General features: G+C 34.9%; 1 protein-coding gene across 1 annotated transcript in view; it reads right to left on the bottom strand.

The window, feature by feature from the left end:
* Positions 1-8643: 8643 nt before the first annotated feature.
* ING3 (inhibitor of growth family member 3) overlaps positions 8644-17257 on the bottom strand; it is a 29386-nt gene continuing 20772 nt past the window's right edge. Inside the window, exons 7-12 of the mRNA XM_011357160.2 lie at positions 16622-16741; positions 16209-16366; positions 15304-15497; positions 13859-14051; positions 12659-12697; positions 8644-11140 (exon numbers count right to left, since the gene is read on the bottom strand). Coding sequence (XP_011355462.1) covers positions 11024-11140; positions 12659-12697; positions 13859-14051; positions 15304-15497; positions 16209-16366; positions 16622-16741 — 821 coding nt within the window. The 3' untranslated portion in view covers positions 8644-11023. The remainder of the gene's footprint in view (positions 11141-12658; positions 12698-13858; positions 14052-15303; positions 15498-16208; positions 16367-16621; positions 16742-17257) is intronic.

The raw sequence follows: 17257 nt of genomic DNA, 5'->3' as shown, positions 1-17257 counted from the left end.
ATTGTGGTCACTTTTATGGGAATAAGTGGGTCACGACTACTGTTTGGACCTCAGAACATGCAAGCTTGTATGCACCAGAATAACTGGAAGTGAGCTTTCTGCTTCAGTAACTAACTTATATCACAACTGTAATTATTACTCCTTTCCAGGACTAATGGCTGAGTCTTTCAAAGGCTAATTGCCTGACACTGCTCTTAGAATGAGTTGGTCGTAGCAGGTATTGGGCAACTTTTGCTCAGTAGAAACGAAAATACAGCAGGCTTTGTCCAGAATTCAACTAAATCTAATGCTATACATACAGACCTCCATAAAGACACTCCTACTAGAGCAATTCTGCGAACCCCATCTATTTTTGCTGAGTCAGCTAAAGGACTACCAAGGAGAAAGGCAATCCATCTAGTGAATGGTGCTCACCTCTCCCAGCCCTTGCTTTGCGATCTCTGGATACCCAGGACACGTTTAGGTTCACAGACATTCTTCAAAGGCTCTGAATCTCAATAGGTTTTGTAACCTATTTCTAAACCAAACTCGTTCTTGTGCACTGTTCTCCTGTGAAGCCACACCCCTAAAGTGATCCCTTCTTTAGGCACGCTCCTGTCAGTCACTTATATTTTGTGAGACGGAGCGCCCCCTGGGGGTGTCCAGCTATTATAGACTCAGAAATGGGCATCTACTACAGTAAGTAGTTCCACGGTTCCAGGAAACTATTTTAACACCGTATAAACAGATTAATTAATGTTTTACAGAATAACTATTTACCTTAAACCTATATTTATCCCAATTCCTTTCATATTTTCCAGCGGCGTGTTTAATATTAATTTATTTATAGAATCGGGGTCCTCAAACCCTTGACAAATGAAGTAGAGAAAAATGAAGTGGCATTTTACTTTTAGAAGTCAGGAGAGTTTTAAGAAAAAATAGCTAAACTGTAGTGTTTTGGGAGATAGAGTTTGGGTGGATGCAATGTGATTTGAGACAGTAGGAATTACAAGATCTCTAAGTTGGAATCGCCCCTGTGTTGATGAGATCCAGGGTGTGACAAAGTTATTTACTAGGCGAAAAGGAATTGAGATGCCGTTCTTTTAAGGCAAGGAATCTGAAAAACTGCGAGTTTGAGAAACCTAGAGGGTCATTTTTATGCATTATTAAATTTTCAAGTATAAGATTCAAAAGAAAGAGTAAATCAGATACTAGAATCATTTTGCCTTTGGGCTGAGAGAAAAGACAACAGCATAGATAATTTTATAGCTAGACTTCAGAACAGGAATCGGAAAGAAAGTGGAAAATTAGTGTTCCAGAAATTATGCTGGCAGACTGAAGAACCCAATTCCCTATTTTAGCTACTGAGTCCAAGAGAATGAAAGAAGATAGCAGATAAGGATGTTTACAGAAGAGAGATGAGGATTAGTTAGAGTGGGAAAGTGGAAAGAAGAGGTAGAAAAGACGTTATAGCAAGAATAAGCACCAGACTCCATTAATAAACTTGACATTAGAGTTAATCCAATCTGGGTATGATCTTGGTGATGCTTTTTATCAACTGTTTTTAAGCACGTGATTTGTAAATGAGGATACTAATGCCTCCTTTGAAGTGTTGTTGGCATAACTGGATGAAATAGGTATGGGAAGCACCTAGATAGTCTGTGCACACTTGTTGGGAGAATGCATCCTGAATGCATGTCTGTTATGTTTTCCATCCTGAGACTGAGTTCAGTGTGTGTTGTCAGACGTAGGCACAGATAATTATCAACATAATGGGCTCTTGGAACATAGAAGCACCAAAAGCAAATGTGAGCACTTAGTATTATTTCTCTACCCTTTACTCTGTGAGCTGGAGATAGGTGGCAGATGCTAGTTTGGGTGGGATGAAAGTGAGTCACAGGTGAAGACTACAAGTGGGAGGTCTTTATGCCCAAGCGGTAATGGAAGGCCAAGCAGGAGATGTGTTAGAGTCTGAAGGCGTCAGAACAGGGAACAATGAAGACAGAGAGTAAGTTGATTCAGTGAGGAAAGTGGGAGGATAAATAGGCAGTAGAACTAAGAATCTGTGGATTCAAGCAGTGTTTCAGATTGACTGTTTTTGTGTATATGGTTTCATAAAGTACCGATTCCACTAAATCATTTCCGTATCCATGGCTGTATTCAAGCAGCATCAGCCTGGGACAATAGTGACAGACTTCTCCAACACAAAATTTACTCTTCTGTCACACATATGTTTCATTTTGGTTTTTGGTAGAGAATGGGGATGGAGGGAGAGGATGCATTTAATAATCATTGTTTGAAGAAGGTATTTTCAAAAACTTATTTTATTAATTAACTTAGAGGAATAAAAGTATCCATAACAGAGAAGATTTGTGTTACATCAGGAACTTTGGGAAAGTAAATTACCACTTAGAGTATTAGCTTCCTCATAAAATAGGGCTATCACTAGATAACCTCAAAGGTCACCTGAGGCTTCAGAGTTATGCTTCCACGGACACATTTTGACATGGATTTCCTCTCTGTTACAACCTGGCAGGAAGGCAAAGCCTTCAAATTCTCCACCCTCTTAGTTTCCTGCCGGGGAAAGGCTTCCTCTTTTAAGAAGACTCCTGACCATGATGATGTAAAACCCATCTGTAGCTACTAGTGGTGGTGTCATGAATTAAGGGTGCTGTCGGCAATGCCCTGGCACTCAACTTCCAGTACTTCTTCCCTAGAGAATTTGAGTGCCCTCTGCTCAGCTCCTATCTCTCATCTAATGTGGACTCTAGAACTTTCCACATTAGCTCTCAACATAAGATGTTTTAAATTGTGAATCACATATTGAATCTCTACTATGTCTAAATATCGTCCTAGGCACTGTGGAAAACAGAAGACATGACAAATACTATAAATAACTAAAATATAATAAACACACTGATAAATTGATCAATGTAGGATAACTTTCTGTAACAAACAACCTAGAAAGCTCAGTATCGATACAATTAAAGCACTCACAATTTTCCAGTGTTTGTCAGTTTCTATTAAAACATTTGGTACCCAGGGGCCTTGACTTTCCATACTCTAAAGTTTTGGATATCCACAGGGATTGTCTGAATCACATTAGCAGATGAGGAATGAGAAAACAGCATGGAAGTTTGTGTGGGAAGTCTTTTGGGGTCAAGCTTCAAACTGCATATATTCTTTGGCTCACATTCTATTGGCCAGAGCCCAGTCACATGGACCCCTCCTAACTTAAATTGGGCCGGGAAATGAGGATGAGCTCCATACCCAGGAGAAAAAGGCAATGAGGCTGATAAACGTATAGCAGTTTCAGCCACAACTAAGAGGTAAGCGCCATGGAGGATCAAAATAGCGAGTTCGCATCTTTTGAGAGGTGATAAGGAAAGCTTCAGAAAAGTCATCATTTCTTAACTGGGCCTTGAAGAGCCACAAAGATTTTGACTGTTTCGAAAGGGAAAAGAGAGGTTTTCTGTCTTAGTGGAAGACCACAAAGGATAAAGCTGGAGAGTTAGGTCCAGTTCAAGGATGGCTATACTTCCAAGTTAAAGAGTTGATTTAGCCTTTATCTGCAGACAGTAGAATAAAAAAAGTTTCTTTCCCAGATTTGTTAATAAAGATATCATGGTAGCTCTCAGAGGATAGGGTGATCATTATTTACAATTATCTGAGAATACTATTATATTACCATTAATTGCAAACTCACAGAGCAAAATCTTTTCTTAGGTAGAATAAGAAAAACAACATGGGTCAAATTCATGCGGTTACTGTCAATGGTGCAACACACACACAAGATTTAATAGAAAAGTCTATGTAAGTGTCAGATTCTTGCCTTGGAGCCCTCCTTGTCCCTTAGGAGTAAAATGCTGTGTGTAGTTAAGGTTTATGCAGATATACGATTATGCATTGTTCTGTATTTTGTATAAACAGGGAGCATTAGTTTATATCAGGTTTAGGACCATGCATCCTTTCACCTATATTTGGAACTTTACATGTGCCACTCATTACAAATGGCACATCAAAGGTTCAGTCTACAATCAGGCTCATGTCTGCTTCTTGATATGCTGGAGGAGAGTGAAGAGACATCTTAAAGCAGTTCTGCAAACTTCCTCCAATTTCTAATGCAGTCAACATTTAAACGTGTTTAATTTCCTTTCAACTCAGTTGTGTGGCTTCTCTCTGAATCATTTCACTTAAGTAGAGTCATTTTTTATACAAATCTATGGGTTTCAGTTTAAGGTCACTGAAACTTTTATGATGCTTGCTACGCACTTAAAAAAAGTAAAAATGAAGATTTTTCTCTTCCTTTCTAGTGGTTTTAAAACTACACTAGGCTGTTAAATGATGAGCAGGATTCGGCAGAGTTTTGGAACTGTGCAAAAGGTAAAAAGGTAAAAGGGACAGTGTGCAGGACTTACCTTGGGTACAGAATTTGTTCAATTTACACATGGAAATAAGATGCTGCAATGAAAACCTTCATTTTTCTACTATCTTTTTCTTGTTTGATGTTTAAGTAGACACATTCTACGGCCTCTTTAAGTTTCTAGATGAACAGTCCAGATAGACCAAATGCTTCAAACTAATGCTTTTCATTTTAAATTGTCCACTAGACCAGTATTTCTGAGCATACAAATCACCTGGAGATCCCATATAACATTTGATTCTGCCTTTTTAAATGAAACATACAGTAAATCCTCCCTTAATGTTGTCAGTAGGTTCTTGGAAACTGCAATTTTAAGGTAAACAACAATAAATGAAACAAACTTTACCTCAAACATTTCTAATATTAAACATTGAAATAAATGTGAACTATAGGTACATTTAAGAAATATTAATAAAAATAAGTAAGACAATGATTTTTCAACCTGCTGATTCCAGTTGAGGGTCTCAGGTGGCCAGAGCCTTTCTCAGCCACTCAGGGTACAAAGCAAGCCCCCACTCTACACAGGGTGCCTTTCCATCACAGGGTACACTCAAACCCACACCTACACTCACTCAGACTGGGGCCATGTAGGCACACCAGTTCACCTCTCTTGCACATCTTTGGGATGTAGAAGCTGGAGCATAAGAAGAGAAAAACCCACGCGGATGTAGGGAGAATGTGCAAACTCCACGTGAAAACAGTGGCCCCGGCTGGGAATCAATTTTATTTTATTTTTCTCTTCGGTGCTACAACCAAATGATGTTGAACAAAACAATGCTATTCGAGGACACGTTGTACGTGCTCCAGTGCTCCTTAATTCTCAACTGGTCACATTACTTATTTTTCACAACTTTCTCTGTTTATAAGCATTTTGAATTTGCTTGTACCAGCACCAAAAGTATTCTCTGTACTGTACTTAGCTACTAGTGTACTTACATATCTTTATAGTGTATACTGCTTTATGAAAGAAACTATTTTACTCATCTCCATACTCTTGGCATCTAGAAGTGCCTTCTTGCAATTTAAGAATTCATATTTGTTGAGGTCTACACATCATAAATTTAAATACTTTCCATATTATTCTCATTTTTCCCATGAGAAATATTTCACATCCTGGTAACAGTTAACCCAGTGGGACAATTTTATTCCCTGAAAGACATTTGGCATTGTATAGAGACATATTTGGTTGTCACAGTTGAGGATGGGGGTGGGGTGATACCCACATCTAGTGTGTAGGTGCGAGGGATGCTGCTAAACATCCTACAATGCACAGGACAGCTCCTCCACAACAAAGAATCATCCAGAACAAAATGTCAACACTGCTGAGGTTAGAAAACTGAAATTTAACCGAAGAAATTGTTGCAAAATTTTTACACATGGCTAAGATGGTCTGTTACTTAGGTTAGCATACTGATACTTGAGTAGCTTGTGGCAATGACATTGGGTTTTTAATCACTTAAGAACACTGTCCCCCCAAAACAAATGCAACTTTGTGCATTTAATCTCTTTTAAGTCTCTTGAATTTGCTTTTAAGATTTGCATCCTTCCTCCTTCTCTTCCTTCCCTCCTTCCCTCTCTCTCTATATATGTAAACTTTTAGTCTTTATATAGTCTTTTATATTTATATACATATACACACATCTAGACATATGTATACATATACACATACATATATTTACACACACATTCTAAAAGATAGCTAGGAAGAACCACTTCAAGCAGTGAGCATGCAGGTAGCATGTATGCAAATATTTAATCCAACGAATTATACTATTTGTTTTATTTTCTTTAGGACAAATTCATACCTTGGCATGAAGCCAGAATTCTTGTTTTTATCAACATATAAAACATGAAAAAATTTAGTTTTCTTTTGTTATATCATAGATCAAATTATGTTTGTTAACTCAATTAGAAATTGAAGACTTATTTGTCTTCTCTATAGACGTGCAATATAATATTCCTTGGAAACAACAATACATTTTAATAATTCTCGAGAAAGCCACCTAATTTAGCTTTTCTTTTTAAAATGTAATCACAATTCAATCGTCCATTTTTATTTTCAGAAAATAAAAGGTATTTTGAAATTGTTACAGCATCAAATTTGCTACCTAAAAAACTGATGTAACAAAGGCTGCCGTTCATTCAGCTAATCTGGGCAGTGAGAAGGAAACACTGACAGTATGACTCTTCGGTCACAGGTATACCACATAAAGTCAAAAGGTTACTCCTATATCTAAACCATATGATCTCTGATATATAAGCTTAACCTTTTCTGTTTTCAACTAGATAACTGGACTCTTTAAACATTTACAAATGACAACAATTGGTGAAGTGAAAACACCTTTTGGCACGCATGGGAAACCCATTCAAGAAAATAATTTTTGTCATATTAAAGATACACATATAAATGCTTTATGGATACGAACATAAATTTTGATAAATTCTAATGAGACATACTGGGGAGGTCATAGTAAAACTCTACTTACTAGTTATACTATTAGTCAAATCATTTTAATGAACTGATTTATTTATGTTCAGAGTTACTTAGAAATATTTCTGGTTGGCCCCTTGTATTATATTTGATCTAGACAGCTTTCTAAAGTAACTTGGCACCTATTACAATTGTTTATATTTTAAAGTATCAGCATGGAAGTTCCCTCTACTGGAGTAGATTTAACAATGCAAAAAGCCTTTGCTTTTCCCTACAAGTCATGTTAAACTTGTGAATGTTTTAAATTAGTTCCTCACTGGAGACTAGCAGTTATACACTTTCCTAAGAAAAACTATTCTTATTCATTAACATAGGTAAGTAGAAACGAGGCATAAACAACAAGCATGCACCTTCTCCATCCTCACTTCCCACACTGGCTTCTGGATTTTAATAAGCAACAGAAAAAATGAATGATTATAATATCTCCTTTGCCAGCAGTGAAGGTAAAAAAACAGCTCTAGATTAATTAAAAACAGAATCATATGGCTTTGAAGAATTTATTAAGGTATTATTAAATTCCTTTTAAATAAACATTTTATTATGCTGAAGTCTCTAATAATTTATTAGTTAAGGTATTGACTTACAAGGTATACATGACTTACTACTTTAAAATGTAAATGACAAGAAGGGGACACACCTCTTCCTTGTTCAAACTTCGGTAAACAAAACAAACAATCCTGAAGTCAGTTCATCTTTAAATCACTTTAAACTTTATTTCACTGTAGCAGAATCAAATCATGAATACTAGGATCCTGGATCAGAAATTACAATTTGTTTGAATAATTTAAATTTTATCATCTAAAAGGAAATCTAAAGATCTTGACTAGCAACTCTAATTTGTAGTTTCAGAAACTAGGAGAAAAGATTCATCTTAAAATTATAATTTTTAGCAATTTCTAACTTATAAACTAACTTTGTGGTCCTTAGTTTATAATCTTAATAAGTACTATGATTTCATCAAACTGTTCACTAAAATAATAATTTAATTGACATAAATTAAATGTCACCACTACCATTAAAACAATGCCATGTCACAGTGTAAAATGTTCTTCCCGAACGGACTCTTGCTTCACTTTCTGGATTCATTCCCTGACCGCATCTCTCTGCCCCATGGCCGCTCATTCCAGACTGCTTCCAAGTTCCCAGAATGCAGCTCTTGAACAGTCTTTTCTTTGAAAACCCTCTCTGCTCCATCTGTTTTTAGGAATCAGTTCAAACGAAACCTATGTTAAGTCTCCCAGTGTTCCCCAGGGTGCTCTGTACACCCACCTACCCATTACAGCATTTATCAAAATATAGCAATTGTTCGTTAACATGTCTGTCCATCCCACTCCCCCATGAACACACACACACGGACTCACACACACTTCGATCTCCGTATTCTCAACTTTTATGTACTTAATGATTGTAAAATTATAAAATTAAACATTTTTGAGGATACTTTTTCTGTTAAAACCCGTCTGTTGACAGATTTCTTTCTAAATATGTGAGTTGAAAGAAAACATTGCAATGTCTGCACATTCAGAGTATCTTCCTACACGAGCATGTTAGACATTTATTTTTATGAGACTGAAATAACTAATTAGATTGAGAAGACCATTTTTGAGGTCTAAGGACAAAGAGCGCTATGTTGCACAAACCTAAGATTGTTAAAAATCTAAAATACGTGGAATTTGCTTTAAAGAAAAGAGCAAAACAATTAACTGCCCTTAAAAAGAATGATTATATGTTTATCAAACAGTCAGCTTCATTTAGGCATTTAATTAAGCCATTTATTGCTTCAAGTGTGTCACCATGAACATTTTAATATACACTTCACAGCAGAAAGGCCTCGATTTTTACCATCTATAAATTGTGAACCCACATTTGGATATTTTTGTGCCACCACCAATTGTTACATGAGCTTTGTACAACAAAAATTTTGAATGTGTATTTTATAATACCAAAAATGTTCATTATACCCCTTGGTTTATATGTCACAAAGAATATTAATAATTGGCCACATACTTTCTTTTCCCATGAGGTAGTTCCATGTCTTGCTTTATGAGATATTAATAGCTTCCACTCATTACTAAACTGCAAAAAATCTTGGTTTACTTCTTTACACACGCTTCATAAAATATTAATGTTTGAGTTTAAAATTTGTCAAAATGTTTTCTGAGTGATTTGGTTAAGTAGTGGGATTCACACACTGGAAGGGGTTGTAGCAGCTGGAAATAGGGATGTTCCTAACTCTGACAAGGAACTTTCTCTTAAAATAAGGCTGTACGTAAGGCTTTTTCCTTTGACCAATTCCTATAATACAAGTAAGTTTGGAAAAATCATTATATTTAATTAGAACATTAAACAATACCACTAAGCATTTCCAGGCAACATGCTAATAAGCAAGTGAATACTATGTTATATATTATTTCTTAAATATTTCTTAAAGGTTTATAAAATCTCCATGAAAAGGTTGAGTATCATGAAATCATGATAACTATGATATCGTCAGTACCCACAAATGAACCAACTTAGTTTTATGGGTTGTCCAGTTATAAAATCAGACTGCAGCAGCTCAGAGTTGTGGAATGGCAAAGCTGGAAGAGACCTCTGAATCCCCTATCTAACCCATATCCTTTGGGTAGCATTGCATAGATTTTACAGTTTTCTGAGTAAGTTCTAAGAGGCTCATAAGTGGTTTTGATTAAAGCAGGAATCTCGTGGACCCAGTAAGTTTTGATATAAAAGAAATATGACATGATAAGTATTTTAAAAGCTTTAAGAATTTTTCTACCGACCAGACTCGATAGTATACCTTAAATAAAACTTCTTCCATGCAAAATTTATAATTTAAAGAGCACCTATAGAACAAAATCTTAGGAGTGTTTACAGACTTCTGCAGCCAGCATCACCCTGGTTTAATAAGGCCCAGAGTGATTCAAAATTTGAATTAACGGTCATACCAGCATGTGGTAAAATCAAAACTAGAACTCAACTTTAAGTTCTAATCCAGGGGGGTCTCTTTACTTAAATTGGTCACACTGCCTCAAGTCAAAACATCTATAACCATAATTTTATTTTATCTGCTGTAATTAGACTTCTTTCATGTCCCTTTGACTGAAGGAAAAGCCAGAGAAATGTTCTAGAAAAATACATTTGCATTTCAAATTTACATTAAAAATGTCCTTCCCTTATTTTCACATCACAAATTCCAAGTATTATTAAAGAAATAATACAGATTACACAATTTTCTGTGTCCTGGGCCTCTGTCCTTTTTAGATTATGAAAATTGGAGTTAAGAAATTTCCATTATTAAGTGTGTAAAGTATAAATACAAGTAATTTTTTAAAAACTTTATTTTAACACCTAATACAATCCAATTTTAGGGATTACTCGCACAAAAAAATAAACACATTTGGTATAAAAATGTTATCACTTTAACACCCTTTCCCCTCAGCCCTTCCCCCTCCCACCCTCATGAACTGCACTCTGTCTGGATGCAGAAACATATAAAGACTAATGGCACAGATTCGTTTTTACCTACAGGAGTTTCTGTTTATGTACCCAGGTACTCTAGAGGACACCAGCCCACTTTATCACATGAACCATTTCCTTCAGCCTGCTGAATTTAGTTTCACAAAGAAACAAAGCTTATTATAAAGGCATTTTAAAAACCATTATCTTAAATTCTTTTTAGAAGCACTTTTTTTTTTTTGCGACCATTTATATACAGTGTTACATAACAGCTCTGGAGTACAGTACATGCAGCAGAACATACCTGTTGAATATAAAATACTTTTCTTAAAATCTTCATCGTTGGAATTCTTTGAAGTCTAAATTATAGAATGCCCATTAATTTCAGAAAATGGTTAAGGAGTACAAATGTCTGCATATGTCGGCCACTGAAATAATCCAAGGCTAACTGGAATAATATTCATAGCACACCAGAAGTGCATAAATAATTTACTTACATTATTAAAATACAACCCATAAAATTCAAGTTCAAGATCTTACAGGATTGTCTGTGGAAATCCTTTAAGTGGTTGCCGGGAAATGCATTGTTCCTTCTTTCTCTTTTCTTCTTTTTTAAAGTCTCATATAAAATGTTTAGTTGAAATTTGTTTCTTCCTTAAATGAAACGACCACCTTTATTTGTGCCGACTGCCTCTTCTCTTCATTGCAGCCGTGCACTGTGGACAGTACCATTTTCCTTTTGGTGCTTCTGTCAATCCAACACATCCATAATGGAACCATTCTATAGGGCACTAGAAAGCAAAATTACAAAGAAATTGTTTTTACTATTTCTCAAGGTTAGGGAGCATGTATTAAAATATGCCCAGTAAACAATATTAGATTCATGAAAACAGAATTTTTAGATCGAGGTGATTTAAAAACCATATGGTCTGACTGATAAGCTTCAAAGATGAGGAAATAGAGGCACAGAAAAATTATGGATTTTTGTTAACTCTGAGATTCGTGTAATCTATTCCCACAATCTGAAATAATGAACCGAAATTCACTAATTTTCATTAACTTGGAGAGTAAGTTGGTACCAACTTTCAAAGAGAAGAAGAAAGATGGATCTTTTATGTAGAAGGTAAATGTATTTTAAAAGTTTTATTTACTATTCAGCCTTATTTGCTCCCTCTTAGAGTGGAATAAGCTACTTGTAATGAAAGACTAAAGAGATACCCTAGGTTTCTTTTCTGGGTGTATCCTTCGATATGTAGAGGAAAAATATTCTACTCTTTGATATATTAATTAGGCAGCTGTAAACTCCCACAGAAAATCTTAGCATCAGAAGAGTGTAATCGGGAATGACGGATCAGAGAATGATGGGAATCTCATTCATCATTTTCAGTCAGTGTCCAGAAGATGGTTTATAGCAGTATTCTTGAAATGGTAGAGCAATACTGTTTTGCAATAATCACAAACAGCCCACAAGTTAATTTTAAGGAGGGAACTGGAAGGAGGGTTTTTCTCTACCTATGTGAACATGTTGCTGGGACACTGTCAGGTCAAGGAAAGGACAAATTTTAATGGACCAAGCCAACTCTACTCAATCTTTGGATTGTTTAAAAATTTTAAACTCTTATTATTAGCCTTAGAGCTCTAACATTACTGGGTAATTTTTCTATAGAATTCAGAGTTCTGTTACCCCTCTGGAGTAATAGATGGACAAAAGAGGGCTGAGCTGTATGAAAGTAAGGAGAGGATGAAAAATACTAGACAAAAATGTTCTCTGCATTTAATAAAAATCTCTCTAACCAAAATTAAGCTTCCTAAAAAGAGGAATTCCTTTCTTTCAAATCTTTATTTATTTTTTTTATATTGGCTCTTATCAGGTGACACCTGCAGAGTACAAAACTATACTAATGGAAAGAAAATAATCGCATATGTCATCTTCAACATCCCTACCCATCACCTGAGCATCGTGTTTCTTAAAGAATGTATCGTCTGCAAGTTCCAATTCTTTACTGTGATAAGTGAACTGGATTCTAATAAACACAATATTCTTTAGCAAAGGGAGAAGAAGGTGTTTCTAATGTTAACACCTTTGAGAAATATAATCTGCATGTAAACCCATAAAATTAGCTTTAAAAGTTAAAATAGGAAACACTTTAAGGGACACTAACCTATTCTGGAGGATACTCTAGCATTAATATGACATAATTAACATAACTGCAAACTGTTTCCTGAGACTGAGAAACACAGTAAATAAAAATATTCAAGTAATAATATGTGATTTTTCTCATTCCTAAATAAAAAAATCTTATACTTACATCTTGGTTATCACAGCCCACCATCTCACCATAGGATACCTAGTTAAAAAAAATTAAATATTTTATTATGACTATATACTAAGTATCTAAACTCAAATTAATTATTTATGATACTGTTAGAAAATAGAGAAAAATACACTAAGTACAGGGCAGAGTATATAGAGTTATACAATTTTATAGATTTTTTCCTAAAAGACTTTTTTTGGGGACAGGGCACCGCAGAGATACATAGAAATTATGTGCTCTTTGAAAGTCTGAAAGAACTTACTCTAAATCACCTTTGCGGGTGGTTCCTCTTGTAAAGCTTTAAAGTTTCTTCCTTGGTTATTTACCTACTTAAGGTTTTTGCTTTTTCTTGGATCATGTTAAATCATTTATATTTTAGCAGTCAATAGTGCATTTCCTTAAAACTTCTAAACTTATTACCTATTATACGTTCTTTCTCAATTTTCTTTTTGCTGTTCCTTACTAGCACTTTATAGCACAACTTCCTAATTCTTGAATTCATTGAAGTTCTCAATACTGAATAATTTTTCAGACAGAGGTAACTAGATGGCATACTTTCTGATTCTCTGCACAAGTGTGAATATCTGCATCTGGTTCTATGCACATGAACGACAACTTCTCTGGGTAACAATTTTGGGGGGACACTCGGATATTTCCCTCAAAGGTCTACAGACATATTTCATCAACTTCTAGTTTTTTTTGTTATGGAGGGAAAATCCTGAGTGAATTTGATTTTGTTCTTTTGTAGGTTACCTACTTTTACTGCCAAGATATTTACAGAATTTTCTTTTCTTAATCCAGGAATGGAATCAGTCAGCACCTTAATCTTGGACTATCTGGCCTCCAGAACTGTTGAGAAAATAAATTTCTGATCTTTAAACCACCCAGTCTGGGGCATTTTGCTAAGACAGCCTGAGCAGACTAAGACAATATGTACGTGGGGTACATAGCGGTGATATATCAAAATGTTTAATTTTAGGTTATATCTGAAGACTGAGATCATGGGTGACTTAACATGTTTCTTTATACTTTGTATTTACAACAAACATGTCGTATTTATAAGAAGCAGAAGAAAAATATACCCAAAAAAGCAAGAGTATTTTAACTGGAGTAAAAATAGCACTTAAAAAAGTGAAATCTCTTTTTCCTAATTTATTCAGATTATGCTTTTATAGGCATATACCAGACTTTTACCTGATTACAAATGCAATATCGTGGTTCATTTGGGTCATAAGTCCAATCAACCTGACTGTTTGAATCAGATTCTGGTACTACTGTTGTTTGTTGAGCGATTTCCTGTACGACAGTTGATGATGAAGAACATGATGACAAGGAAGAGGAGGAGGAGGAAGATGAGGACTGCTGGCTTGAAGACTTGTTGTTGTTTCTGAAAAAAACAGTATCAATTTTATATGCTCAGCATCCAGAAGTAACCTGAGAAAAACTCTTAAATAAATGGCATAAAATGAAATGGCACCAACTGCATAAACTCATGTTTAAGACTAACTTAATCTGAAAAAACAGATTAAAACCACAATTATTTAGAACAACAATGAGCAACATTTTTCATAATGGTTTATTTTTGAGAATTTTTTGTTTTCAAAATATTTCAGAATTTTTAAAATAATTTTTTAATCAAGTTACTACTTACCATTGACTTAAACTGTAGGTAATACCTTTTAGTATTAGTATTAGTTATGGCTACCTTACATAACTATTTTTAAGCAAACTGAATACTCTTCATAAAATCTAAAATACAAATACATACACACAAGCATTTGGTGAAAATGATGATAAGCATCAACCAGTGTGTGAATACTTACCTGTGTAGAACAGGAAACAAAAGGTTTTAAAATTCACAATTATTTCACTATTATCTGAATATTAATTAAATTTTAAAAATACAGAAATTTACCATCTGCAGTTATAAAAAATTTGGGTCATTAAGATGAATTAATTTATAAGATATTTAACACTTTAGTGGTAGTTCTACCTTGATTATTCTTTTAGGGATTTATTCACAAAAATAGAATACATTAAAAAAGCTATAGTACAATTATCAGGTAACTAATTCTGTTGGCCTAGCATTTGAATATCATTATGTGTGAACGTCAGGGATATGCAGGTACTTAGGACAGATGGTTCCAAAATCTGTTAAGTTTTCATACTTAAAATTGATATACTCATTCTAAGAGTGTCATACAAAATCTAAAGATGTTTTCATAATTTTAGTTTTGGGGATATAAGACCAAGAATTAAGACATCTTGTTCTTAACCAAAATGAAGAATCTTATTTTAAAAAATTCCCAGGATATAACTGATATCTTATGCATTAATTTGCCTCGAAACACGTGACAAAATAGGGGTTATATGTGAAGAAAGTTTCATAAAATGGTTTAACCTCATGGACGAAAGAAAGCAAGCAGAAGTAATTTATTAACAATCCCAACTTAAGCCTCCAGAAAAATTTACCCCTTCGAAGTACAGCGGTGTGAATGAAAATGTCGTATCTTCCACAGCTCTAAAGTTCAACCTGATCCATTACAAGCTGCCTTTGTTGAACACATGGAAGCCCTGCTGGATGCCACAGAGACCGCATCTTAGTAAAGGTACAGGGCTACTGTCGCGATAAAACTTACTTGCTCTTTCTCCCACTCCGTGAGTCCGCTGCTGCTGAGCTGGCATTCTGTGTCAGTGTCGTCATGAGTGCTGAAGATGACGAATAGCTAGGTGTTTCCCTGGGCATCGAAAATTCCTTTCCCAGCTGAAAGTCATTATTTTTAAATGCTTCATAACTGGCTTTTAAACTTGATGTTCTTCGTCCCTCTTTCATCTTGAATAGACATTCGTTAATAGTATTAATACATGAATATGTAGATTTTCAAGTCTTATTATTTATAGTATTATTTTTATTTAACCAATATTCCTTTATTTTGTTTAAACATTATTTCCATCATTGTAATTTACGCTATTTTATGTAAAGAATCAGTTTTACAGTGTTATGAAGTAACTACAAGATGGGTAACTAAATGTGGAATACAGACGAACTGTATGGAAGTGAGTAAATTCAAGGCAACCTAAGTTCTGAGGCTATAGAGGAAGCCCTGCCACCGGTAGGGAGAAGAAAGCACAGTCCTAGCAGGTGCTAGGATGGTAGATACTTCAAGGTTCTAAACGTGAAACAGAATTTTTGATGTGATTAACAGTGCAGACCCTGGGCAGAGTCTGCCTAGAATTTGATCTTGAACAGTGGGTTAGGTCAAGAACATGGGCATCATAAGCAAATTTTTGGGAGAAGGAATCTGTGTGAGATTGTATGAACCTATTTTTTACTTTTCCTATCAAATGGGTGATTTCTGCATACTCATTTCAATAAATAGTCAGATATCATACAACTATGATTTAAAAATAAAACTATACAATTAAAAAAACTTTTTAATTTTTAAACTATGCAATTAAAAAAATGTCTAGTTGTTTCTAATGGAGTTTGCCAATGACAGACAAAATGAAACAACATTCTGTTTCTAAGACTTTTCCTTTTCACCTGTGCTGTAGCTTGAACTGCTTGAGCTGCTGCCATGGTAATTGCCCCTGCACCAGTTCCTGAAGATAATGAGCCAATGTTATAGGACGCCAGAGGTTGGGAGGAATTCACACTGTAAGCACTGTTGGAAGAGGCCGTAGAATTATTATTTCGACAACCTGTGTAAAATTAAAGAAGAAATAAAAATAGTTAGAAGAAAACATAACATTAGTGAGTTTAAAATACATTCTCTCTCAGCAGGGATATAATCATTAAATTTAAGTTTCATGTCACATTTTTTCTTTTACTTTTCTCTCCATATGTAGACTTTAACCAGGTAAAGAATCTATATGATTCATCCATTCTGAATGCTTTCGTTTCCTCTTTAACAGAATAAAAAAAGCAACCAATCATATTTATGATAATAAACTTACCTAGTGTATTTTCCTTAGAGGCATCTGATGTTAAGGTAGATAGAAGAGCTTCAGATTTAAACTTCTTTTCAGGAATATGATCTGTTGTCGTATGGTGAGAAGTTGGATTATATTTCCTTTCTGAATATAAATAAAGAATTCACGTGTTTTTTAAACTTTAGAGAACTATGGACAAGGTATAATACTTCCATCTGGTTATAAACTGGTACAGTTATGAACTGAGTTCCTCATCAAATATGTTTTCTTAGAAGACGGAACTCGGTGTCACATGTTTTTATTAAAAGCAGACTACTCATTTTAAAAAACTTCAGTAGTAAATTACTGCAGATAACCCATGATGCACCATGGTTCCACCTGTAACACGAGGGAAATTCTGTTTTGAAAACATTATCTACAATTTAGATGTTTTCAACCAACTTTTCTTTCTTATCAAATTGATTGGTCAAAAAAATCAGATAAAGTCAAGGAGCCAGCTAGCTGCCTGACTAACCATTCATTTAGTCACTAACTCACCAACTTTATTATACACCAAACAGTAGCTAAGCACTGGAGAAGCAAGAAGGAAAAAGACAAAGAGCCAACCATCAGGTAGTTCATTGTTTGGTTCAGTTGTAACTGCCTCTAGAGAGAATCAGG

The sequence above is a fragment of the Pteropus vampyrus genome, unplaced genomic scaffold (assembly GCF_000151845.1).
Source record: "Pteropus vampyrus isolate Shadow unplaced genomic scaffold, Pvam_2.0 Scaffold33, whole genome shotgun sequence".
Lineage (NCBI taxonomy): Eukaryota > Metazoa > Chordata > Mammalia > Chiroptera > Pteropodidae > Pteropus > Pteropus vampyrus.
This window is presented reverse-complemented; position numbering and strand designations above follow the sequence as displayed.